This window comes from Ictalurus punctatus, chromosome 10 (assembly GCF_001660625.3).
Source record: "Ictalurus punctatus breed USDA103 chromosome 10, Coco_2.0, whole genome shotgun sequence".
Lineage (NCBI taxonomy): Eukaryota > Metazoa > Chordata > Actinopteri > Siluriformes > Ictaluridae > Ictalurus > Ictalurus punctatus.
In genome coordinates, this window is record NC_030425.2 from 27,792,501 (window position 1) to 27,818,555 (window position 26,055).

Genomic DNA, 26,055 nt, shown 5'->3' on the forward strand with positions numbered 1-26,055 from the left:
TGATGGCGGAATTACAGTCATTTATTTTTAACGTGGGAGAAAATAGACTTGTACTCAAATTCAATATAAAGATGCTGTCATTTCTTCAGAAATCAAATGCTCTATTTGGAATGCACTGTTCTTTACAAACATAACAGATCATTGGCTTTTTGACATTGGTCTGTTAAAAAAAAAAAGAAAGAAAGAAAGAAAGAAAGAAAGAAAGAACGAAAGAAAGAAGGAAGGAAAGAAAACAATAAAGCCAAAATGTCCTTTGGAACATATATTCACAGTCTTCAAAGTTCCGTTTTTGCAACAAGAAGAAAAAATGTCGCAGAGGCAGGGAAATGGTTTTCTTGGTTGTTTTTGTTTTTCTTTGTTTTTTTTTTTTTCCTTTTTTTTTTTTTTAAAGCTTAGCCAAGAAGTAAAATGAGCATGCATCTAGGTATTCTTCTTTTTCAAAATCTACATTAGCAGCAAACGTATGTCCTCAGAGACCAGACCTTATACATTTTCTTAAAAAAAAAAAAAAAAAAAACCCAAACAAACAAAACACAAAAACAAAAAGGATCTCGTTTGACAAGAAGAGTTAAACAAAGAGATTCTCCACTTCTATCTTACAAACTGCAATGGCTCTGTAATGGTGCTACTCCACAACGCAAGGACGAATGTCCTTTTTTGGTTTTTGGTATTCTTGGTATTTTTCTACGTAAAAAAGCCACCTGTCTGCTTGCAGACAAGCCGACACGGCGACTCTGATGCGTACGCCTTTTATTTTAAAACTTTGTTTTCTTTTCTTAAAAACTGCAACAAATTCTCAAGTATAAAGAAGCCTCTTTTCTCATCTTTATGCACCAATGGTGAAAGTGTTTAGTCTTTGGATTTTCTTTTCGTTTTAAAGCGTGAGAATTATTATTATTCTTTTTCTTGTATGACGACAACAACAACCCCAAAAAAAAAAAAAAAAAAAGGAAAAGAAGAAATAATAATAAAAAAAAAGAATTGAAGCCTGTAACAGACTGCAGCCACACTGCATAAAATACACGTCTGCTTTGTAGTGCCGAAGGAGAAAGATCTCCGAACCTACAAAATGCAGTGGAACAAAAAAAAAAGGAAGGAGAGAGTAACACACACACACACACACACACTCACTCACATACACACATACACACACACAAAAAAAGATAGAGATAAAGTAAGTCGAGACGTTTGTAAGTGCACAATAGGTAACACAAAAATAAGTGAATAATAATTTTCAAACAGATCTCTTTTCCTTTTTTTGGTCAGGTGCTACACCAACCGTCAAAGGAAAGAAACCCTTCATGAAAACAAAGGGATTCTGCCGAGTCTGTTGGTGGCAGTTTGGGTGAACAAAATCCAAGATGCGGATTTGACTATACTGAAATAAAGTACAGATCAGTTCCTGCTCCTTAATCTAGTCTATTGGAATGACCAAGACAACATCAAATGAAGCGCTTTAAGGTTGGACAATACAAAAGCTAAATGTACACAAAGATTATTCAATCTACCATACTGTTTAAATTTATTTCCAATGCAACAATCTACTTAACACGAAAAATGTTTATATCAATCATAAATACAGGTTTTTTTCTTTTTCTTAAAAAAAAAAAATTAAAAAAACAAAACAAAACAAAAAAAACAATCCCTCACTGCGTTTCTTGTTTGGGTACGGTGGGAGAGTTTTATAACCCTTTTAACAGAATTTTGAGCAGTTTATGCTACCCATTTGGATTCCCAGAAAGCTCTGTCTTAGTTCGTATCACCTCCGAAAGAATTTCTATTAAAAGCAATACAAAAAACAGAAATGTTTTCTCATTTGTCAGGAACGAAATGAATAAAATAATGTAACATAAAAAAGGTTGTGAGCTGTTGACCTGAGAATAAAATAGACATTACATCATTCTTTTTTCATTAGCAAGCCATTGGTATTTGAATGCTTAGATAGCAAGAAAACGGTAAGACTATTCTCCCATACAGTACATACTGGCTTTGTGTGACTGTGCTATTAGGTGGACGTACCTATGCAAACAAGGTGTGCATCGTTATCTCGTTCTTTGTATCGACAGAATCTGGGGCCCATCTGATTTGTGTGGTTTTGAGGCAGTCCTTTGCAATGCAGCATTCCCTTAGCATTATCCACGTTAACTGCAGTGTTCCTCTTTATTAATTTCATGTATATGTGTGTGTACATATAGCTATATACTTAAGTTGAAACAAATTAAAACCAGCATGTTCATATGGGAAAACAATCCACTAACATTTAAATTTTTGGTTACAAGCTTTGGAATTGCAGTTAGTCTTTACACATCTTTTTTTTTCTTCTTCTGAAATTGGTTCGTATACTTTTAAACATATTTTAAACATTGCTGCTTTTTTTAGCTTTTGTGTTTTATTTGTTTTTTTGTTTTTTGTTTTTTAAAATATTGTCCATCGTTGAAAGCTCTTTTACAGTCTGATGGAGTCTGTTCCTACACTAGCCATATTACTACTACAACTATCACTGTCTTTGAGACAGCTGGGCTGCTGTGGCTCCTCTGCCAACCTGCCCAGCCTGTCTGCTGATTTCTGACTGCTGTCAGAGTCAGATTCGTCGGTAAAGACGTCTGTTGGTATCGAGGTCTGAACCCCTGAGGTGCTCAATGAACTTGAGGTAACCGTTGAAGGTGAGGATACTGGAGGAAAAGAGGAAGATGTCGAAGGAGTGGCATTGGACTTTCCAGCTAAAGCTTTAGAGAAAGGGGCCTGGGGCCAGGGTTTGCTGGCAGATGTGGTGTTAAGTGTGGCAGCTGTGGCAGAGGAGCATGAGGATGCAGACACAGACGAGGATGGCGTGGTGTTTGACGTCGTTGGCGGGGGAGATGTTGCGGTGTTGTTTGGGTGGGTGACAGACTGCGAGGTAGATGCGGTGTTAGGATTGGGGAAGCAGGCTGAAGAGTGAGGTAATAAACTAGTAGCGTGCTCTTTGGCATTTCTGGCTGATCGCGTGATTGTTCTGTGTTTGTGCAAGGATGAATCCAGGTGTTGACTGAGTGCTTTGTCCCCATCCAGAGTGACATTACAAGCCAGGCAGTCATAGAGGCTACACTCAGCTGTACTGCCACTACTGGGGACTCGAAGCAACATCTCTTGCAGGTTTGCCACAGACTGACCAAAAAAGCAGATCGACTTCAGGTGGCTGATAGCTGCTTCCTCCTTGCTGAAAACAGTTTGACACTTGCGGCACGCCAGCCTATACTGAACTTTGGGGACAATGTATTGGTCAAGAAGCGGGTCTGCACCTTTACCATCCACTTCATGCTGCTCAGGGGGTAAGTTATTATGTGAAGAGGTATCAACTGCGAGAGTGCCTTTCTTCTCCTCTGTTTTTACTGGATCTTTGGCAGAATCTTTGCGGTCCACCGAAGGCTGAGAAGAAGCTTGGGTTTGGCTTGCTTTCGGTTGCTGGATTTGCTGAAGCTGTCGCTGCTGCTGCTGAAGTGCTTCCTGCAGGCTCTGTTGATATTGCTGGTAATGCTGGAGCAGTGATCCTGGTGATAACCCCATCAGGGCTTGTGATAAAGCTGGGTTGTAGGGGAAAAGACTTTCCATACCATACATAGGCTGAAGGTATCCACCTTGAAGAGCTCCTGGAATCTGAGGGGCATAATATGGAGAGAAACCTGGCATAAAATAGGGCAGGAACTGGCTGGTAAGCAGTGCTGTTGGGTCTGATGCTAAAGCAGCCTGCAGAGCTTGAAGCTGAGCTGGATCAACCACGTATTCCATGCCAGGAGTTGGCATTGAAGTGGCTGGAACAGCTGTTTCTGGTTTTTCTTTCTTGGCACTGGCAGCAGAAGTGGAGGGAGCAGGAGTACCCGCAGTTGAGGATGGTGTGGAGGGCTTCTCGACTTTCTCTTTGGGCTTTTCTTTCTCCCTGGCTTTCTCAGTTTCACGCTCTTTGAGAGGATCAGCCCGGTGGCCTAGTTGGGTGGTCAGGGAGTTTGATGTGGGTGTAGTAGTAGTAGTTGAGTGGGCAACAGAAGTGCTGGCCTGAGCTGGGCTGGGTGAGGCCAAGGAGGAAGAAGAAGGGATCTTGTTGGGTAAACCAGATGTGGGGAGACTGGGTGAAGGTACACTGGCACCGGACATGTTTAGTATGTTTGGAGGTTTTGGAGGGGTTAAAGCTAAAAGAAAACAACATAGAAGGAAAGTGAATTAATACAATCATCTATGCATCAACAGTAGAAAATTAACCAATTTAATCAATTTCACAGTATACAAAAAAAGGATACATTGCAAAACTAGTTATCAGATAAGTAAATATATATAATATACATATGGTGTGTCTGACATTTTGAAGGCTACTAATGACATACCTGAGTTGGTTGAGTTAAAACCTGGAAGGGAAGGGCTTCCAACCCCTGGCAGGAGAACCGGGGGTATTCCTTGCAGATTTGAATAGGCTGACTGCAGGTTTAGGGCTTGCAAGGCTGGACTGTCAAACATCCCCTGTTGCTGCATGGCTTGTTGTTGTGCCAGACCAAGAACCTCATTGGCTTTCTTGATGCGGTCCATCTCTTGCTGGGCCATTAGCTGACGAACAGTGGCTGGGTCAAAGTACTCTTTCTCTTTGTCAAGCTGGCTTCCAATAGTCTCCTTCACCTTGGAGATGTGTTGCTGGGAGAAGATGTGGTCCCGCACTGAGAGACGTGCACTGTATTTTACACCACACAAGGTGCACTCTGTCTTAGGTCCCTCATAAGACGTCTGGTTGATTCCAAAGTGCTTAGCCATACTGAGTTTAGCTTTCTTTTCTTTAGCACGAGCATTCTGGAACCAGACCTGTACGACTCTTTTCGGCAGTCCAATATCATTGCCGAGTACCTCACACTCCAACATTGTAGGAGTCCTATAATCACTGAAGCAGGACTTAAGGACTTTCAGCTGGAGGTTAGTCATCTGAGTTCGGAAGCGCTTTTGGCCTGGTCTATCTCCACTGTCAATACTCCTACTTCCAGATGCCCCAGGGCTTGGTGAACAGGGGTCAGCCAGACTAGATGTTTCACTGTAATCCACCATGTTTTCATTTTCAAAGTCTTTTGCATAATAACTTGTTGCAGGACTCACTAGTCCTGAAGACATCTGGTCATCATTCTCAAGCGATGGGACGGATCCTCCAGTCTTGGACAAGAAATCTCCACTGTTGTGGCTGTGCTTCATATCAGCATTGTCATTGTCTGCATTCGCCTCGTCACCCGTAGTGGTGTCAGTAATTGCAGTGTTCACAGAAGAACAATCATCATTATCAAGTTTGTTCTGATCAAAACTAATATTTACTGATGACATGGTTGGGCTTTCAAACTCCTCCATTCCCTCAACCTTAATCGATGTTGGACTTAAAAGTGCCCTGGGAGACAAGTCCATGGTTTTACTCACAGGTGACAGAGATGAGCAATGGCCATCATTATTAGAAGAACCAATATGAGAGAAGTTAGCAATATCCTGAGGATCCATCTTCAAGTGCATGCCATCTTGCTCAGATAGCAAACCAGTAAGTGTTATGTTGTAACCAGCTCGCTTTGCCTCATGCCAGTGGCGTGAACGGATGTGGGCTTCTAGGGCAGTTTTAGCTTTAAAAAGGGCGCGACAAAAGGGGCAACGGCGATGGGCTTGAGCTGGCCCAACAGCCCGGAACTGTCCTTTTCTTTCCCTTGCCCTAGTGTTTTGGAACCACACTTGCACCACCCGTTTCTTGAGCCCAACCTCATGAGCAATATGGTCAAGCATCTTTCGGGTGGGGTTAGAGTCTAATAAATATTTCTGGTACAGGATCTCAAGCTGCTCTGGTGTAATAGTGGTTCGGAGACGTTTGTCTCTTTGTGGTTCTTCCCCACTGTTGGTACTATCATTTTCCCCTGGACTAGTGCCTGCTTTTTCCTCTAGCTTCCTCTTTAGGGAGTTCATGGTGGATGTAGGTGTTGATGGAGAGGTGGCAGAGCTGCTTGGTATTTGTGGCAAGGCTCCAGCAAGGAGCTGGCTAGCCAGCAAAGGATTGCTGGGGTCAAATAACATAAAAGGCATGTCCATTGGACGGTCCAAGAACTGGGGATGAATAAATTGGTTCTGAACGCTCAAGAAGTGAAGCTGCTGGTGTTCTTGCCAGTGCTCAAATGAGGGGAAAGCAAGTTTACACTGCTCACACTGGTAGGGAATCATTTGCTGGGCCAGCTGCTGCTGTGAGGCTAAATGGGTATTGAGAGCCATGAGAGAACTTTGGGAGGGTGTTTGGCTGGTATGGGAGGCAGAGGCTGAAGCAGCACTATGTTGTTGCTGTTGAGAGAGGGAAGGTGATGAAAGTTTTGTGTTCTTTGGGGTGACTTGAACCTTTTCCTCTCGTGGCGGTTTTTGTTGCGGAATCTCAGCAGGTTGACTGCTTTCCTGTTTCAAAGATGACTGCTCTCTTAGACCCAGAGATGGTTCTGCAGAGTTTTTGGATTTGTCATCAAAAGTGTTTGATGTATTTGTGGATGTAGATTCCACCTTCTCGGATGACGTTATATGAGAGAATGATGTGGATGAAGTTGGAAGAGGGCAGAGGCTTGAGGATGATGACATTGGCGTGTGAACTGATGAGCCAGAAGATAAAAAGTATTCATGTGAGAGATCAACAGAGTCTTCATTTTGACTGTCATATTGCCCTTCCTCATCCTCATCTTTGTAGCAAAGCTTCTTCTGATGTTTAATGAGATCAAATATCCGCTGGAAGACCAGACTGCACTTCTTGCACTGATAGTTCAAGTTAGTAGTGCGAATGTATCGGTCATTGGACAGCTCACGCCGCTCACCCTCTTTTGCTCCATCTCCCTGGTTCTCATAATTTTTACGTGCTTTTTGCCTGGCATTCTGGAACCAAACAACAATGACTCTAGTTGGTAGGCTCAAAAGATTGGACAGCTGTTCAAATTCATCATCTTTAGGGTATGCATTAGCATCAAAGAAATCCTGCAGTACTCGAAGCTGGTAGTCTGTGAACCGTGTCCTTGAGGACCTCTTACTGCCATAGGACTCTGGTTTTTGGGGTTCAGGTGAAGGTGGTTTAGAGTCAATTTTGACCTCCTCCAAAGTAGTTATAGGGGGATTGTTGAAATTGTAGGGTGAGTCTTTGTTGCGCTGTCGCTCTTTGAAGAGAGTATTCCGAAACCAGTGCTTAATGACTTTCTGTGGAAGTCCTGACTTGTCTGCCATTTCTTTTATTTGTTCTTCATTTGGTGAATTGTTTATGTCAAAGTACTGCCTTAGAACCCTTAGCTGGTCATCCGTTATACGGGTACGGGGCCTCTTGTTCTGCTGCTGCTGCAGCATAGCAGGTGTGAGCTGCTGCTGGTACAGTTGTGCAAGATCAGTGGCTAGACCAGGCTCAACAGCTTGTAACTGCGCAGGAATTTGAGAGGGTAATGACTGGAGGGACATTGGCTGCATCATGAGCGGAGAGAATAAAGGAAGATCCATTGGCATCTGAATCTGAGGTAGTGGACCCGGGGGCTGTGGGGTTGAAGCAGTTGGTGGCGTGAGTGCAGGGGCAGAGACAGGAATATTTGGTGTTGGTACCCTCTGAGGAGGAGGTGGTGGTGGCGGGGGAGGAGGTGGTGGTGGTGGGGGAGGAGCTGCCTCAGGTGTTTGTGGTCTTAGTGGGTATAGCTTGTCATATTGTTCTCTGTACTCCTTAGCAAACCTTTCTAGTGATCTAAATGGGAAGAACGCCTGATGGATATGCTCCTGGTGACTTTTTAGTATTAATATGTTGGAAAAGAGCTTTCCGCAGGCCTCACATTCCAATTTCTCCAGTCCCTCAACAGGGTCCACAACTCTAGTGATACCACCTGGTGCAGTTGATCCAGACACAGATCCCGTGGGCTTTCTCTGAGCTTTCTGTTTGTTCTCATTGTATTGAATCACCAATTCAAATCCAAAATTCTCCAGTAGCACTTTGGTGGCATTACCACGAGCATCTGATGCAATCCTCGGTGGAAGGAATCCATTGTCCTGATTCAAATTTGCTATAGGCTGTGGTATGTCTTTCTTTTCTTTGGACTTTAAATTGTCTAGGATATCCTTTGGAGCATGATCCTCTGTTTTATCATTCATTTCTTTATCCTTTGGCAGATCTCTGTCCTTCTCACTATGAGGAACAAGTGACTTTGGTTTTTTTTCTACAGGGTGTGAGAGAGATGCACTCTGCTGAAGTAAAGCCATTTGACTTGATGCCTGGGAGTGGGAATGGGCTTGGTGCTGTTGCTGAAGGTGATGGTGCATTAGTTGCTGTTGTAGGCAGCTCTGTTGGGCCTGCTGGGCCTGGTTCTTTTGCTCCTCCAACAGCGAGGCAGCAGAGCCACTTAGGTTCAGTGAAGAACTGTTCAAGTTCATTTCTGGATTCAGCTGGAATTCTGCCCCAGGAATATAGAAAGGAAACAGAAGCTGTTGCTGCTGAAGGGGCAAAAGAGCATCTGCTGTCATCGGGAAGTGCTGGAGTAGTGGGTTGAACAGCTGGGACTGAATGAGGGCAGCTTGCTGTTGGAGCTCTTGCTGAAGTTGGGCCTGGGCTTGCGCTTGAGCCTGTGCCAACTGCTGCTGTTGCTGTTGGAGCTGCTGGTGACTTCTTGAGGACAGCATGTCTGCAAATTTCTTTTTTTTCACCTCATGGTTCTCAGAAGGAGGAGGATGAGAAGTTGAGTTAGACATGGTCTCAAGGTTCTGAGACTGACTCAGTTGGTTTCCACCCAGGATGCTCTGTGCTGTCTGAACCCCTGCTGGAGAGCAGCTGTTGTTGCTCGAGCTGCTTGTTGAGTTAGTTGATGGGATAGGGCTGGGAGTAGAAGTGCTATTTGAAGTGCCTCCACTTAAACCGCCACTGCTGACAGAACTGGAACCTCCACCTGCTGCTTCAAGTTTGGCTGCCCTGGCTTTGGTCTGGTGCAGGACAGAGCGCATATGAATCTCCAGTGTAGAGCTCTGACTGTATGCGACATTGCAAGTGCTGCATTTGAAGGGCTTATTATCAGGACTGCTGGTTGGTTCTGGTTGGCCTGTAGTGGATTCCTGCAGAGCCCGTTTGACCTTATGCAAGTGTGAAACAGAGTTATAATGTACCAGAAGAATATTCTTCTGGGTAAAAGACTCTTTGCAGACCGTACACTTAAAAGGACGAGAAGGGTCTAAGAATTTCTCCATGGTGAAATTGGGACCTTTCCTAAATGGCAATGCTCGCTTGGGCTCAGATCCAGAATCCTCTTGTAATGATCCAGAATCACTGCCAGTTGGACTCTGTTTCTCCTCAGGATCACTGTCTTCTCCTTCTTTCTCGTCTTCCATGAGACCTCCCTGGTCCTCTCCAAGTGAAGGGTCACCAATAACCATAAGGTCTCCATTCATTAGTAAGCCTCCATAGAGCTGCTGAATATCAGCTTCACTCAGTTCAAGGTGACTGGACTCCAAATGTTTTTTCAAGGCCTGTAGCGTCCTGAAACTCCGCTGACAGAGACAACACATGGTGGCTGCTCTGATGACATGGTATTGGGAATGCAACTGCAATTTCTCAATTGTCTTGAATGCCAAGCTGCACTGGTTGCAACGGTACTTGTAAACATGGCGATCAGAGACGGGGAGTTGCGGCCTTTTGTTATGGACCTCGTTGAAGTGCAACTGGAGAGCGTTGGATGATTTGAATACTTGATTACAGCCCTTTTTCCAGCAGAGGAAACCGGTAGTGTCGTCTCTTGCAGGATGTTGATCTTCAAGAGGTGATTTGCGAGATTCGATTATCTCTGAGACCAGAGTAATTCCTTTATCAACTTCAACATCTGTAGCATCTACAATCAGACACAATAATAAACGTTAGTGATATAAAAGATGGGCTTTTTATGTGCATGTAAATACAAATGATTCGATTCTGTTTGAATATTTTTTTCAGGTAGTATTCAAAAAAGGTAACAAGCATTCACACCTGTTTGTTTCTTTGTGTGTTCAGAGGTCGAGTTAGACAAGGATTGGGGCGTGTTTTGAGAATCTTTCTCCGGTCCGGGGACTGGTATGAACATGCTTGCTGGCAGTACCTCTGATGTTGCCACCTGGAAAATAAAACACACCGTGTGCCACATTTTAATGAAACATCCTTTTCAACAGACACTGATATGGAATGCAGGACAACTTAAACAAACGTTTGATCATTTCCGAATAGATCACCGGATCTCAGAAAAACTGTCCGATTCTTTTTTTTTTTAATCACTTATTAATCACGCACACGTATAAAGGTTTTGTCTACGAAAGGTTTCTTTCCACACAAGTACTCGTGTTATTAATGTTCTTACTTTATTTGCCATTCCAAGAATTTGCACTTTGATCACAGATGATGTTTGTCAAACTCTGGGAAAGTTCTGCTGCAGCCAATTAGTGTGATGGGGCCAAGAAGTCTACCTTGGCCAGCTGAAAAGCTTATTAGGAGCCTAATTAAATAATTCCTTCTCCTCATAAAAGTGTATCACATTCCAGTGAAAAGCTCGATGCACGAAGTACAAAGAAATTCCCTGTCCTTCCGAACAGCTTCCCTGCTTCTGTTGCAGCTCGATGCCTCTTTCCCCCCCTCTCATATCCCCTTTATTCCTCTCTCCCTCTTCCAGAAGGGGAAAAAAGATAACAATTCATCAAAATCACTCATTAACCAGCTCCTATTTAACAACAATCAGTGACTGAGATTGGAAAAAGGGCTGGGAGATGGAGCACTGTCTGCTTCACCTTCCTTCAATTAACAGAACAATCAGCCTCTCTACCCGGGCAGCATTTCAATTCCTCATTCCTTCCCATCTTCCCCCCCTCCTGCTCGCCTCTCTTCCGTGTCTAATTCCTACGATCGTTCTGTGTTTATGTCCTTGTGTCCCAATCTTCTTTTCTCTTTTCATCACGCCACTCGCACCTCGCACCCTTTCACATCCGTGTGTACCCGCGTACCCGATTACGTAAAAAAGAAAAAAAAACATCCCGATCATTATATTCAAAATCTATTCTTTCCTTCTGTTTCGCCTGTCGTCGTCTTTTTTTTTTTTTTTTAATCCACTAATGCGTACACGTTCATAGGGAGGTTTTATTGACACACGGCGAATACCAAGTGCTCCCGAACTTCTCTATAATATAAATCATCAAGGAGCACCTGACTGCGCATGGTGAAGGACACGGTCCTCCAGCAGTTACTTCACTGGTCTTGAGGTTAAGTGGAACTGTTAAGACATCTCTATCCATTAAAAACTGATTAGTGTACGCAGATTCGTGCTGGAAAAGACATTCGATTTCTCACTTAAAAAAACCAAAACATCTCTTTCAACCACACTCTCTACCGAAACTGAAAAGTGTAAATTAATGTGGCCAGTACGGAGCGTTGCGAAGCACAACACGGCAGTGATTTACATTACAAAGTGGACTGTTTCTAGACAAGTGCTTCATTAAGCCACTATAGCCCAACACAGCCAGTATCCCAAGGTCATTTTTTAATTTGGACTGTCTAATTCGCAAAAAACACAGTTCCAAATGGCTATCATCTGAGCCAGACTGAGAATTAATGAAGCACAATTATTTTCATTATCCCTATCTAAGACAGACAGAAAATGATACACAGACAGAGAGAGAGAGAGAGGGAGGGATTTAGAATTTAGAGAGAGAGAGAGAGAGAGAGAGAAGACCAGACAAATAAAGAGAGAGCCTGCGTGCATTTTTATGCACTGTCTGCAAGAAATGAGTCACCTATTTCCGAATTCATTAAGAGCGCCTGTCTGACATGAGGGGATGGAGTAGCTTTACTCTTCATCTACTTGTAAAAAAAAAAAAAGGGTGCTGCATTTAATGTGCATTGTATTGCGCCAGTGTGTTTTTACAACATGCCACTCGTGTAGGGAGACCGATGCATTATCATCTCTATAAAAGAAAAAAAAAAAAAATATTGCTACCTGGCCCTAATAACGTGTTCATCATTTGTTTCCCGGCCGGTGAGTAGAGACGGTATAACGGCATTCAGAGGCACCCTTGCTTTGAGCGATCGGCGAGCGAGCAATTCGGCTCCGCAGACAAATATAAACATAATTATTTCTCCGCCACAAATATGGAAAAATAGAACCGCTGCATCCTCCATCAACCCTGCAATAACGCTCCGCTGTAGAGTCGATGGGATGCAAGCAGGTGATGAAGGTGAGTTGCTTAAAGAAGGAGTGGATTACAGAGCGGGTGGCAATTTCCGTATTTATTTATTTATTTATTTAAATTCTTTTCAAGACTAGAGATCTTATAAGCTTTATGCAAATGTCACGGTGTTCGCCGTTCTCCGCGTGAAAGTTGTACACTTATAAGAAGCAAATACCTTGTATGTTTGGCTCTGAGAAGGCTATTCATACGCTTGAGTGCAAAAGTTTGTACCCCCTATGGTTTCTGGGTTTAAAAGAGAAAAATCTTTCACGATCTAAAATGTTCCTGTTCTTCTCACGGTGTATTTTTTCTCTTTGTTTTTTTTTTTAAATAAATATTTTTCTGTCAAACTGCATTCTGCTTGTTGTTATGTATAATATATGTTTCCCTCGTATGCTCTCTTGTTTTTGTTTTTTTTTTCTTTCTGAAGAGAGGAAGGTGCTGGCAGGTTAGAACAAAAAAGGGAGGGGGGAGGGGGGAGTTCAATTCAATTATTTGTCCATATTAATGATCTGCTTGTTCTTAATGGCTCGAGCGTGATCCGTGAATGAGAAGGAATGAGAAGGCAGATATTTTCTTTCTCTGCATATCGACTGATGAAAACAATGGGCATGTCGGTACAACCGCTTGGGCAGAGGATAACCCGAACCGATCACGGACCTTTCTTTCTATCAAACCTGACTCGCAATGAGTCAACAGGACGCCCGCAGGCCGCAATTAACACTTTCCAAATGTCATCAATGAGCGGGAAGAAGACGAGACACTGTTTGTTAAGGCGCGGCTGGGTTAAGAGGCAGTGAGTCAGCCTCATAGGGCCGGGCTCAACCCCTCACGCCGTCGCCACAGTGGGCCTTGGTGAATTAAACACACGGATTTCCTTACAAAAAACAGGTAGACAAAGGAGATAGAAGGAGGAGGTCATGTGCTCTGCTCTTCCCATTCATACCAGTCTATACAGGACTCTGGGTGTTTTAATTAAAAAACAAACAAAACAAAAGGCCCTACAAAAGACTAATACCGTGACATTTGCCCTAGTGTGGTGAATCTAGTGTACTTCAGGATAGGGACATGGTGTTTCGCCATTGTTTATCTTATAATCCTGACGATCGCTAACCAGTCAAGCCGAGTCTCCGCATAGCCGAGTCCCAGTGCATTCTGGGACTCTGAGTCTAGCATTTGCACCACGAACTCTACACTGGATTTCTCATTAATATGATGTTGAATATGACATCAATGGGAACGGGAAAGAGTCAAGTGAGTCTTTTTTTGTTTTTTTTTTAGGCGCTAACAGTGAAACTTTACTGTTATCACTTCTGCTTGAGATTGTAAATTTTTAAAAAAAAATTATATTAATCACCACTGTAACTGTGCTAACGACGTTAGCATACAACATCAGCAAACTTCTCGTAGGAGTAACGGAAATACCTCGACAACCAACAGACCCTCTAAACACGTCACAGATATTTCAGTATAAACATATTGGGAAGGGTTTGAGGCCGGAGGTTTGCTTTAAGGGGACGCAAAATCACAATATTTGATATCGTTAACACGTTTTCCGTAAAACAAATGAGGAACGACGCAGGCACTTGGTGGCCGAACGTAAAAAGCCTATTAACGATTAACGTATTAATAATATGCGTACGTGCTTAACGTAGGGATACGAAAATGCATCGCTTACTTTTCCCAGGCTTGCGTTTGGATCGGATTTCAGATTTTAGCCTGAAATCCGATCCAAACGCGATCCTGGGAAAAGCGAACGATGCATTTTCGTTGTAATTAACTACGCACACAGAGAACCAAGCAAAACCTCTCTGTAGGAAACTGGGCACTCACGGTGGCTATGAGCTTGTCGACGCAGTCCGGTGCCACGCTGTGGAGGTGCGTGAGGTGGAACTGCAGGTGGACCTTGTTGTTAAGCGTGTCCTGGCATAGCGGGCATCGCAGCATGGGCTGCACCGAGTGCTGGGTCATCACGTGCATCCTCAGCCGGTTCAGATCTGTGTTGGTGAACTTACAGTAGGGGCACTGGTACATCTGAGAGACAGAGAGAGTGAGAGAGAGAGAGAGAGAGAGAGAAGGAGAGAGAGAGAATTATTATCCTTTCACACAGCGTGTGTCCGTGTGAGCCCTGCACTGTAGCGTGGCAGAGGCCTGGCACACACTTCAAAGGCCTCTCATCTGTCGAATATCATATTGATTTTCCACCTTTTGCGCAATTAGCGATGCAAGAACAGCAAAAACGGGAGAAAAGTAATCTTCAGGACAAGCATGCATAATGCAAAAAGGGCAGTTTAATTCTAGGATTGCGTCCACCTGCATTCCGGCACATATCTCGAGTTGCTCTGTCGCATGATAACAGCTCCGAAAATATTTAACATGAGGTGGGTTCTCTCATGTAACTGTAAAAGCACCTTTCTTATTTATTTATTTATTTATTCATGTGTATTTAAACGAAAAATGCCAGCAAGACATTTCAGGCTACCATGTAAAAGTTAACACAAAGACCGAGCACATACATGATGATGTCATGACGCGATCGTCTTGCAGAGGCGAGAACAAACCGGACGTAAACGGTTTCTGGTTCCATCTAAATTCCATCTGGCTACAAAGCGACTGGTAGAAATAACTCCTTGTAAGATTTTGATAAAGATTAAAAGGTTATATCCTGTGTGAGAGTTTGTGCTTTCTCTTCGGTATATAGACACGCTCTCTCACTCGCTCTCCGTCACATCGTCTCCCGCCGAAACCGAAAGCGAACGTAAGCGAGGTTTGAAAGGAGACGAGGGTTCTAGCACGGGTTCGCCTTATGGACGTACTAACGATCTTCTCCGGAGTGTTCGGAACAAATCGGCTTCGTGACGTATTAAAATGAGGCGTAGGACGTAGGCGTGGACTATTTATTTTTTTTTAATTTTTTTTTTTTTAAGTGCGACGTACATCGTGAAGACACGCCCATCTCTGTGATTCACGTACACGTGTCTGTCCTAACGTGGACCGATGTCGACGCTTTTCGGATCGAAGCGTAACTCTACGTAGTTGACGTATTCATCGCTCTCACCTGCTCTTCGGTGCTCTTCTCAGACGTCCGAGGACGCTTGGAAGAGAGGGAGCTCTCTGAAGCCCCGGATCTTGACGGAGGCCGTTTGGAGGGAACCGGTGACTCGGTCTGATCCCTCTCTGACAGGCTGGATCCTGCAGCTACACAGACACACACAAAAACAAAGCATTTATAAAAGAGAACCTTGAAACCTGGGCATAACATGATGATGAGTGAATAAAGAGGGCACTTTTACAACGAGACATGCCTTCAAACCGTACGAGCCATGTTGATGGATATAGCATGGCTTGTTCTAGACGTTCTGCGGTTGTGACATACATTAAAGACCTGCACTTCCCAAAAACAAGGTGACCTGCTGCTGTAATCGTTAAGACTGTCCTGGGCTCATCCCAGGACTCTTATTCAGTCTGCAACACACTCTTTGTGTCCGTACTGTTTGTCTTCACTCTTCTACACCTGTATACGGTGATTGCTGAGTGTCCGTTACTAGCCTTCTAATAATTTAGATAGCCCTCTTTTCACGTCTCATGCTAGCATGTCTGATCTAACCCGATATATAACCCTCCTGATTCGGCGTCCAGCATTCTAGCTATGGCCGATATTAAAGCGATTCTTAAAGCTCTTCGACATCTTCAAGAGAATCCCTCATTGTGCTAGCCACAACCCGTCACTGAAGTCTCTAATGTGCTCTGCTAGCTGGCAGAACATTAAAATCGGCTAATCCTTTTAACGCAACCTGCGCAGCCATTAACCGTCTCCTCTTCTTCGTCTCCGCAGAGCGAGGCCAAATAACAAGAGGCTCAATGCCGAGCTAACGGCTAACGCGGTCTAGGAGGTAGAGAGATGAGAGAACAGGAGGGGCACAACACGGAGGCACGGATGAGCCGAGTAAAAATACCCGGGGGGTTAAGCCGGGCGCTTGTAAAGATGCTAAATCCAAGGAGAGCTAGGAAGGTACAGGGCAACGTGCGTGAGCCTCGGACGGAAAAGGAATCCGGTGTGAAACGTGATACTCTTAGTAGTAACAGACCCTTAAGGAGGCCATAAAGAGTTAAATTTGGCCTGATTTGTCCAGGGCAAATTGAGAGCAGGAGGAAGAGAGAGTGTGTGTGTGTGTGTGTGTGTGTGTGTGAGTGAGTGAGGGGTGGACGGTGGGTCAGGTTAAGCCTAGCTGACCATGCTCCTTCTGCAGACATTAAAATGTCAGGTCCAATCAAGGCCAAGGGCAGCTGAGTGCTGGGATCAGTAAAGACCCGTTGCTTTGGAACGACTGGCCTCTGTGCACTATCCAGCGTGCCCTTATTAGCGTCGAGTCACTGTGAATCCCATTAGACACAACCACCGATATAAAAAAGGAAATGTTAAACAAAGGAACCTCCCATTCGCCGCCATTAACCTCTGGACTCCTCTATAGCACTGTCCTTGCCTCGGCAAGATCTACACGAGTCAGCTCAGCGGTGCACTGATGCACTGTTTATCTGCCTCTTTCCTCGTTCCATGTCGTTTACCTACAATCTGCTATCTCTCCACGCTTTTTTTGGAAATCCTCGAGACACGTGGAGCAGTTTATAAAGCAGGAAATATAGAGTAAATGAACGTATGTGCCGCTGAAGGGGGGGGGGGGGGGGTAAAAACACGAAGGAGTTGTGCTCAATGCGTGAGGTGATTTATTTATTTACTTATTTTTTTTTTTTTTTTACATATTATTAAAGGAAAAAAAAAGGGCGCGCCAACCATACATTTTCCTCCTGATTTTAGTGGCGTGTTTATACCATTCGCAGCTTTTCGTTTATTCCTTTCTTTATTTTTAAAGCAGGCGAATCGGGTTTTAGAGAACGTCCGCAGACGTGAAACCGTGTTTCGGGTTTCCAATCGCGACTCGTTTTGTCTCTCAGACTACACCGGGTGAAAAGGATGGCACTACTTTACGCCACGTAAAGCTCCCGTCAGGACTCCATAAAGCCGATCAATCGCTCGTTTAAAAGAAAGAAAAGGGAAAAGAAAAAAAAGAAATATACTTGTACCGTGACTAAAGTCCAGCGACTGTGTCGTGTTTTCTGTTGTACAGAGACACAAAAGGAAAGAAAAAAAACAAAACAAAAGAAACGCTGATGCGATATTGAGCAAGACTGCGACAAAAAATGTCAGCAATAAAGAGAAGATTGTTGGTTCGTTTGCTCCGTGTGTGTGTGTGTGTGTGTGTGTGTGTGTGTGTGTGTGTGTGTGTGTGTCACAGTTGGTTTGGCAAGAGAACACGGCTGTGCAGGTCAGATCCATTAACCAAGAAAGACCATGACCAGAACATAAGCTTTTAACAGAAGGGTCTCTGTCTCTCTCGTCCTCCCACAGGAGTAAAGGTGTTTGTGTGGGTGATGTTCAGAGCTTCATGTGTGGGCAAGAGATATTTATTCATCATCGTTTAGCCCTAAAAATACAGCGATGTTCAAATAAAAAAAAGCTCATGGAATGACCACAATCACAATCAGGATATTGATGGTTTTATTCCTGGAGCAAATCACAACCGGTGTCTTCACATCTTCACCAAAATGTTCCTAAGTATCGTCTTCTGCTCAACAACAACAACAACAACAACAACAACAACAACAACAACGCAGGGACTTTCCTGCTCCGGCGCGAAAGCCAAGTGTAAAAACGAAAGTCTCAAGAGTCGATTAAGTGATTATTAATTCATGGGCCTTTTCCGTAAACTGACTGCTGCTGAGTCCCGTAAGTGAATTGGACTTTGGCACCTTCTCTCACCTCCTGGAGATGGACTGCGTTTCTCAGCCAGGACGGGCTGACAGGGGACACCGGGTTCTAGGTTCTCAGGAGCAAATAAAAGAGCGCACTGTGCTTCCAGCGTGTGTGAGACTGCTTAATAAAGGACGCACCAACGCCGAATTAAAGGCTCCTTGAACTCGACGCTTTGTGGTTTCTTGCTGACATGACAAGCTGTGTTTTTCATCGAGAGAGAGAGAGAGAAAACGAGAGGCTGATGACTGTCTGTAGCTGCTCTAACGTAAGCGATAACGGTCACCCTTACTAACGTATATCGCTTCGACGTTTCGCAACTATAAAAGCGTAAAAAAAGTGCGACATGTCACTCCTTAATAAATAAAAGGAAAATTCTTTTGCCGACTTGATGCGGTAAGAGAGGGACGACGTGACCGCTGGCGTTGTTGGTTATCTCTCTATAACAACACGACGCGGCGTGTTTTGTTCCTTACGTATTAAACGATCATAGCATCTCTATCCTATAGATTTTTTTTTTTTAATGGTAGAAAATACAAGCGCTCAGGAGAACAAGGGAAGAGCCTGAACACCGCGTGACATTTCCTTGGAATGTAGGCTAAGAAAAGCAGGAAATACAACCCCTCCGGTTTCACTCATTTCAGCCCGAGCTCGATATAGATCGCACCACCTAGTAATCATCCTCCGAACCTCACCTACATCCCTACACTCTTTAAGTCCAGCTCTTGCTTCGTTCATAATTTAAGCCCAGATGGTGAAAAGTGGGTTAAACTCCCCACTGTCGCCAGTCGTTCACTTTCAATATCACCGAAAAATAATAATAATAATAATAATAATAATAATAATAAAAGATATCACCCCAGCTCTGCTCTGCCCCCATGGCCCCTCCCTCTTTTTCTCACGTCTCGTCATTTTAATCTACGGGCCGCTCCGGTGCCCTGAGCGATCGAGGGCTATATTCCATTTCACCTCATATTTCTCAGGTAATTACTCCGCATCAATTAATTTCAAATAATAATAATAATAATTAAAAAAAAAGACAAACCGAGTCCTCATTGCGAAAGAAACTTCGTACGGCGGCTCGTCGTATCGAGCGCCCCGTCCTCGGCGTAAAAAAGCCGCTAAATGAAAGGACCACCTCCACAGCGCTCGGTGAAAGAAGAAGCGGCCGTGTAGGCCTACGGGCAACGGCTGCTACAAAGCCAAATTTAAAACCGGGGAATTAAAAAGGAGATATTAATTATCAAACATGTTATTAATCTTCTCGTGTCTGAACACACACACACACACACACACACACACACACACACACACACACACACACACACACAGGCCAGTTTATCCATTAGCAAAACTAAAATGTGTTTTTTTCCCCTCCTTCTTCTCAGAGATTCGGCCTACGATTTGTGCGTGTGTATCTCACGTTTTCGGCACTGTTTGTTCATTACAGATACTTAAACGACCTCTTCTTTCTTCAGACCTTAAAACGTCGGTTAAAACACGTCCATCGAATAGAACGTCACGCTTTACACGGGGGGCGTATGTACTTATCCCCCCCCCAATACGAATTCAAACGCTCTTTGTTCAGACGTCATTGAGCACCCCACAAACACAACTCTTTAACCGTCGTGCTAACTTAACACAACGCATGCGTAGAAATATAACCTTATACACGGTTTTTAAAGTCATTTTTATCCCCAACATCACGGGCGCGACGCAAAATCACGTTTTTGTCCGGTTAGTCGCTTTCACGTACAAATCTCCCTTCGATGCTGACAGTTTCCTTTTTTATATTAGCAATTTAAAAAGCAATATTAATATAGCCAAGTGACTACTCTGACAGCGGGTACATTTATGACGATTATAACTCAACGCTACATGATGTACCGACGTCCGCGCGATAGCTCCTATAAAAACCTAGTGATGGACATCAGAGCCATGCATGAAATGCATTTGATAAAGAAAGACGAGGCTGCAGTAACCACCTCGTGAGTCCAGGGGGAGCTGCTGTACACCAGTGTAATCAGGGAAACAGTCAGTGTCTGGGTATTCGCCCTTCTCCTGCTCTGTATACCCCCCCTTTTTTTCTCTCTCTCTTTTGCACACACACACACACACACACACACACACACACACTCCCTTGTGTATCCACTCTCCTGCATTCATACATCTGAGTAAATATATAAGAGAAAAGAGATGGAACCAATTCGGCTGGCTGCTGCGTTCGGTGTCACAATCCGGATGACCTGCTCTGCAAAATTATTTTTCCCCTCCCTCGCTCCGGCTCCAGTAATTTAAAAGTCAGGGACGATGCGATGAAACGAGATTGGGGAGGGGGGTTTGCAAGGAATTATTCATAAACCTCAATTGCTCGGGATCTCCATTCCTCCTCCCTCTCTCCCTCCCTTTTTTTTTTTTTTTTTTTTTTTTTTTTTTTAACCCCCCTTATAGAAAGAGCACCTCAGTCACAGCTCTCCCTGTATATTTATGTTAAACACGTCAAATCATATTGTGGCAGCTCCTGCAAGCCCTTAAGTATATTAACAATCGCACTCGTCTTTCTCCGCCCCACCTCGTTGCTTCTGTTCGCTCGTCCCCCCCCCCCACCCTCTCTCTCTCTCATCCTCCGTCGGTTTAGGTGTATTTTATCAAATGAATAAAATAAATAAATAAATAAAGGTCCCTATCATAGCACTATCCATCCATTCGACCAATTCTGCCTCTGCTTAGGTGAGGACGATGTTTGTGATAAGGCTGTGGCCTTATATATATATATATATATATATATATATATATATATATATATATATATATATATATATATATATATATATCATAACGGCCGCTGCAGCGGCTCATTCGAAAGGTCCGAATCATAATCTTTACACCCTCTGGAAATGATTCGATTCTCCAAGCTGATTCGGCGATTCGGTTTCGATTCGATTCGCATCCACAAACTATTTTTTCCTTAATAAACGACGACCCGGTCCTACTTTATTTATCCGTTTTATAGTTACATTCAACGTAGCACGTGTATGAGACCACTCCGACCATATCGTGGATGATCTGTTCTTGCATTTCAGCTGCACTGCACTGACTCACTACTATCAACACCGTCTGGCCAATCAGAATCGAGAATTCAAAAGTGGTACAGTTAAATAAAATAAATAAATAAATGCAGTTCATTACATCCCCACCATCAGATCACTGCATCACTCTTTAAATCCCTGTACATCTCTCCCCCAACCCCCCCACCCCCGACCCCCAAAGCGGTGTCTTTATGTCTCACCTTTAACGCCGAATAATTACAAACTCTCTTCTTCTCTCCTGCTGTCAGCGCGTTTAAAAAGCGTCAGCGTGTTTGATGACAAACAAACGCAGTCTTTTAGCACATGACATGCTTAACACATGCGAGCAGGCTCTCTTGTGTCTTTCTAAATGCGTTTAATGAATTGTGAGCAGCACTGTCAGTTAGGAAAAAAAAAAAAAAAAAAAAAAAAGACAGCCATCAGACTGACGGTAGCTTTAAAAAGGAAGACGCTACTGGGGGTTTTTTTTTTGGGCACTAATGCTCTCTATCTGACAGCCAGTGTCATTTGCAAAAGCAGCCAGGTTCCAGAGACAAGAGGCAACTTCAATGATGTTAATCACAGAACTTAATAACACAGCCGGGAAATTACAGCTTAGCAGCATCTATAGCGCGGCTCGGTCCAAAAACAAGAGTTTACTAAACTGTTGGTGCTCGTCATACGCCATCGTCGTCGGATATAAATAGAAAAAACTAAGTGAAAGGGGTGGGGGGGGCGACTTTGATTAAGCATTAAGCATGTGAGATCACAACGCCGTCAGGTTTCTCACCTCCATCCTCCATTCCCCTGCTCGCTTTTCCTCCCCCTTCCACCTTTCTTCAGACATCAAACAGCACCCTAGACCTGGCTTCGTAACGCTCGTGCTATTTTTAAACTAAGCGTTTCTAATAAGCTGCCGGGAAGCCTGTGAATTTTTCATACGCAAGCACGTCGTTCTCTGGTGAAAACACGGAAACACACTTATTTGGTGATTAGCGACTGACGGGGAGTGGGGGGGGGGGGGGGGGGGAGGGGGAGTGGGGGCTGGGAAGGAATCGAATATTCTTGTATCGAATTGCGTGCCTTTCAGAAACAAGCGCAGGGGTCCTAATGTGAAGAGTCATCTTCCCAGAGCACCGCAGGTACGACTGAATTATTAATCGCGCGGCTCGTTCGAATGCTTTTTACGCCGCTTTTTTTTAAATTTTATTTTCTACGTTTCGCGTTATTTTTGCATATCGTTACTTCTGCCCATCAAAGGGAAGGGCGCCACTCGCTCGGAGCAGCGCAAACAGCTCAGGCTCGTTTAATATTTCATTCAAAAAATAAAAAAAATTTAAAAAAAAATAAACGTCGGAATATCAAAGACGTTTTACAAAGATTTGGCTTCAAACATGGCGAAAGAAATTTATTCGGACTTTTTCTTTTTCTTTTTTTTCTTTCTCTGCATTAAATATGAAGCATGTGCAAACGGTTCGGATTGTTTCGTTTTTCTAATTTTCATTACGAACGAGCCAGGGGATGAAAGTCTGTAGGATACACGTAGAACGCCATTCTACCCGCCATTACCCGCGTCTACTTCACGCGTAGAGGATTTAACTTGCGTTGCTGACTAGCACCGTACTCTACCGGGCTAACATTACGGACGTAGCTACGTATCGTCAATACACGCCGCTGATTTTGTCAATATTGTGGCCTATTATTAAAAAAAACAATACTGAATTTTTCATTTAATATTAACACATATCAAAAACCACAGTATTAAAATGATACAGAATTTTTATTATTAGTAGCAGTAGTATTATTATTATTTGATACAATATTTACTTTCGATTAAACATAAAAGCACCGTGTTGAGGAAAATGTCAAATAATGAGCAATAACCCGTCTTAAAGGTACGCTACGACTACTTTACGATACGAACGACGCGTACTAAAGCTATGAACCTCTACACGTGACCTCACACGGTTCCACTGTGCCGTCTCCGTCACGGCAGTCAGCGCACGTCACTAGCATAGCGGCGCACTAGGAGCGACACACCGCATTCCCACCTCCGCACGCCGTCTCCGCACAATCCTTCTCAAATCCCCGGCCTCCCTCCGGCTCCGCCGCCTCACGTACAGAAAAAAAAAGAAATACCGATTTACAGTCTGACCTGCCCCCCTTTACCCCTAACACACCTCTCCATGCAACCTGACACCTGCACCTGCCACCACCATCACCACCCTCCTCCTCCTCCTCCTCCTCTACGAGCCCTCTTCAAAATATGTGAGGCGAAGTCACATGGCGAGTGCTGTAAGCACCGCCCACGAGCCCTACGGAGACCGAGCGTGGTTTTTGTCACTTCGTCAGATCGGGCTAATTTATCAGGGAATTCCAATGAACTGGAAAAAGAAAAAAAAAAAAATAAAAGAAAATCCTCCAGAGTGAAAACTGAAAAAGCTATTAAATTAAGTCTGATTCGAGGAAAGTCGTTTCTAGCTTCCGAAAAAAAAGAAGAAAAAAAAGCAAGAAGAAGAAGAAGAAAAAAAAAAAGTAGTAAAAGGTGTAATTAGTTAATGAATGTAGGCCAGGGATAAAAATGGTTACTCTGAGTACTCTGGAGAAATAAACACACGTGTCCCGCCCCCCTCATCCCCGTGTTATATGACCAAACACCCCCCACCACCCCCAACCCCGTGTCAGGCTCAGTTAAGATAAGCCTTACCTGTCCCTTTGGTGAGCTCCTTCTCCCCCCCACACTCTCTGTCTTTGGTTTGGTCCTCCTGGTCTGTGGTGGTCTCGCTGGCAGCCTCCACATCCTCACTCAGCTCGCCTGAAGGGGGAGGAGAGGACGGGATATGTAAATCACCACCCCATCAGAATTGGTGGAAGCACTTAAAGGGACGGCGGCGTCTTTTTTTTTTTTTTCTTTTTCTTCTTTCCTCCCCTCTCTATAGGAGCGCATGGTGATAGCATTGGCTGAGATGTGTTCACAAAGCCAGTGGGTGGAGGCCTTTTCCCCTCATCGCATGCTACATAATTAACATCCCCCTCCCCACCCACCCCCGCCTCCTTACGTTTTCTAGCAGCAAATAGAATTCATTTAGCTTCAACGTTTATTACTAATTAGATTTTTTAGAACTTTTATTTTATTTTTGCTTTTGTAATTATAGTCATTGTTACTGCCATCATTTTTACGGCTCTCTTTACAAGTATATAATTCTTCATTTATGCAGGTCCGCGACACAAATATCTTTATAGCTTCCTCTGTTTTAATATGTACATAAAACCGAAGAGAATACACACACGCACGCGCACGCACGCGCACACATGTGGTAGAGACATAGACACATTTTCCAAACGGCAAAGTATGCAGACAGGAAAAATAACTGCGCGAGGAGCCTGTTTCAACTTCAACAGACGAGCGAGAGATTTCCCTTCTTCCCCTCTGGTACCTCTCCCCACAATCATAATTGCAGTCCCAAGCCGCCGTCTCCTTCGCTTTCTCGCCAATATCTGGCCTAGTTCATTCCTCAAACCCACGGTAATGCACTACGTATCTATAAAATATATAAACGAATCATGAATTTTTTAAAAACGCAGGAGGACACACACACACACACCATTCATTTTATTTTTGCCAAGTCAAACGCAGAAATCCCTTGTCACCATCTTTAAAAGCCCTCGGTTCGATACGTCAGGCCTTGCTTAAAAGCAGCCAACTCCGAACAATGGATATCCAATAATGCTATGTGTAAGTAAAGCGAGAGGAAGACGCTGAAAAACAGGTAATAAAGTGGGCATCAATCTTTCCCCTTTTTTTTTTTTTTTTTTTTTTTTTTAATTTCTCCCCTGTGCAAGCCTCGAGCCCCCTTTTCCCGCCCCACCGTCCGTGTTTGCAAACTAACCCACTCCCACCATTGATTGAACAGCACTACAGTCCAGTCAATACACCTGATCAGTTATTACACAAGTCAGCTAATTCTCAGCAAACGTACTTAAATGTTCGTTTGAACACTCCCACAAGTAAAAAAAAAAATAACATAAAACACACACACACACACACTTCCTGTTTGCACTCTATCTGCTGGGCTGATTGATACATCGACATGGCAACAACGGCTTCTGTTCAAATATTCATCCCGTTGTGGTTTAGCGCAGCTGGCACGAGCGCTCCATCACCGCACTCCAACCCCAAACTTAAAACACTTTTTACCGTCCAATAATGTTCCAGCTGTCTGAAGACTCGCCTGGGCCTTCTGGCTCGAACGTGAAACCCGAATCGCATGCCTCAGCTCCGACAGCCACCAGATAATCCATTAAACTTTATATTACTATACCTCTGCGCGCGCTCTTAAGGGTTCGTACCTCTGGCCGAACCCTTAAAGGCTATATAACCGGGTGTCCCCTTATCAAAACTGGGGTCCAAGTAAAACATTTTCAGGACGTTACGAATCCTTAATTATCGAGAATTTGAATTTTTTTATTTATTTATTTACATTTTTTTTGGGTCGCGTGGTCGCTCCGTTCCGTGTCCCGTCCGCTGACTAGTACGCATTTAAAAATGAAAGCTAAAAAAAGGCATTTTTGAACAAATAAATAAACAAAACTTGACTGGAATCTACAAATTCTCCAGCTCTCTATACCTCGCATAAAATACTTAAAAAAATTCAAAAAAAAAAATTCAAAAAAAAAAAAAATCGTATTCTTCTTCTTGCATTAACGTGTGAACCGTTTCTACATGTCGTCCATAACAGGTTAGGAAATAATAATAATAATAATAATTATTATTATTATTATTATTATTATTTTTAAAATCTCGTTCACTCAGGCCTCGTACCTGAACACACCCACCCCTGTGAGATATTTTTCGGAATATTCATCCAAGGTCACGTGTTCAACACGTCGCGGAGAAGACCGCGCGAAGAAGGAAAGTGCGTTCTCTCGCGCGCGTTACATCACCGACGTTGCCTCGAGGAGGTCACTTTGAAAGTA

The 26,055-nt window shown here is 43.7% G+C and overlaps 1 protein-coding gene across 4 annotated transcripts in view; it reads right to left on the bottom strand.

Moving 5' to 3' along the window:
• zfhx3b (zinc finger homeobox 3b) overlaps window positions 1-26,055 on the bottom strand; it is a 161,152-nt gene that overhangs the window by 2,908 nt on the left and 132,189 nt on the right. For 3 of the 4 annotated variants that reach the window (XM_017478035.3, XM_017478033.3, XM_017478034.3), the window contains exons 5-10: window positions 23,786-23,893; window positions 15,260-15,399; window positions 14,035-14,235; window positions 9,980-10,103; window positions 4,356-9,845; window positions 1-4,163 (exon numbers count right to left, since the gene is read on the bottom strand). The exon at window positions 1-4,163 is cut by the window's left edge and continues 2,908 nt beyond it. In XM_017478035.3, the coding sequence (XP_017333524.2) occupies window positions 2,446-4,163; window positions 4,356-9,845; window positions 9,980-10,103; window positions 14,035-14,235; window positions 15,260-15,399; window positions 23,786-23,893 (7,781 nt within the window). In that variant the 3' untranslated portion in view covers window positions 1-2,445. The remainder of the gene's footprint in view (window positions 4,164-4,355; window positions 9,846-9,979; window positions 10,104-14,034; window positions 14,236-15,259; window positions 15,400-23,785; window positions 23,894-26,055) is intronic. The other variant, XM_047157928.2, reaches the window with a different exon arrangement.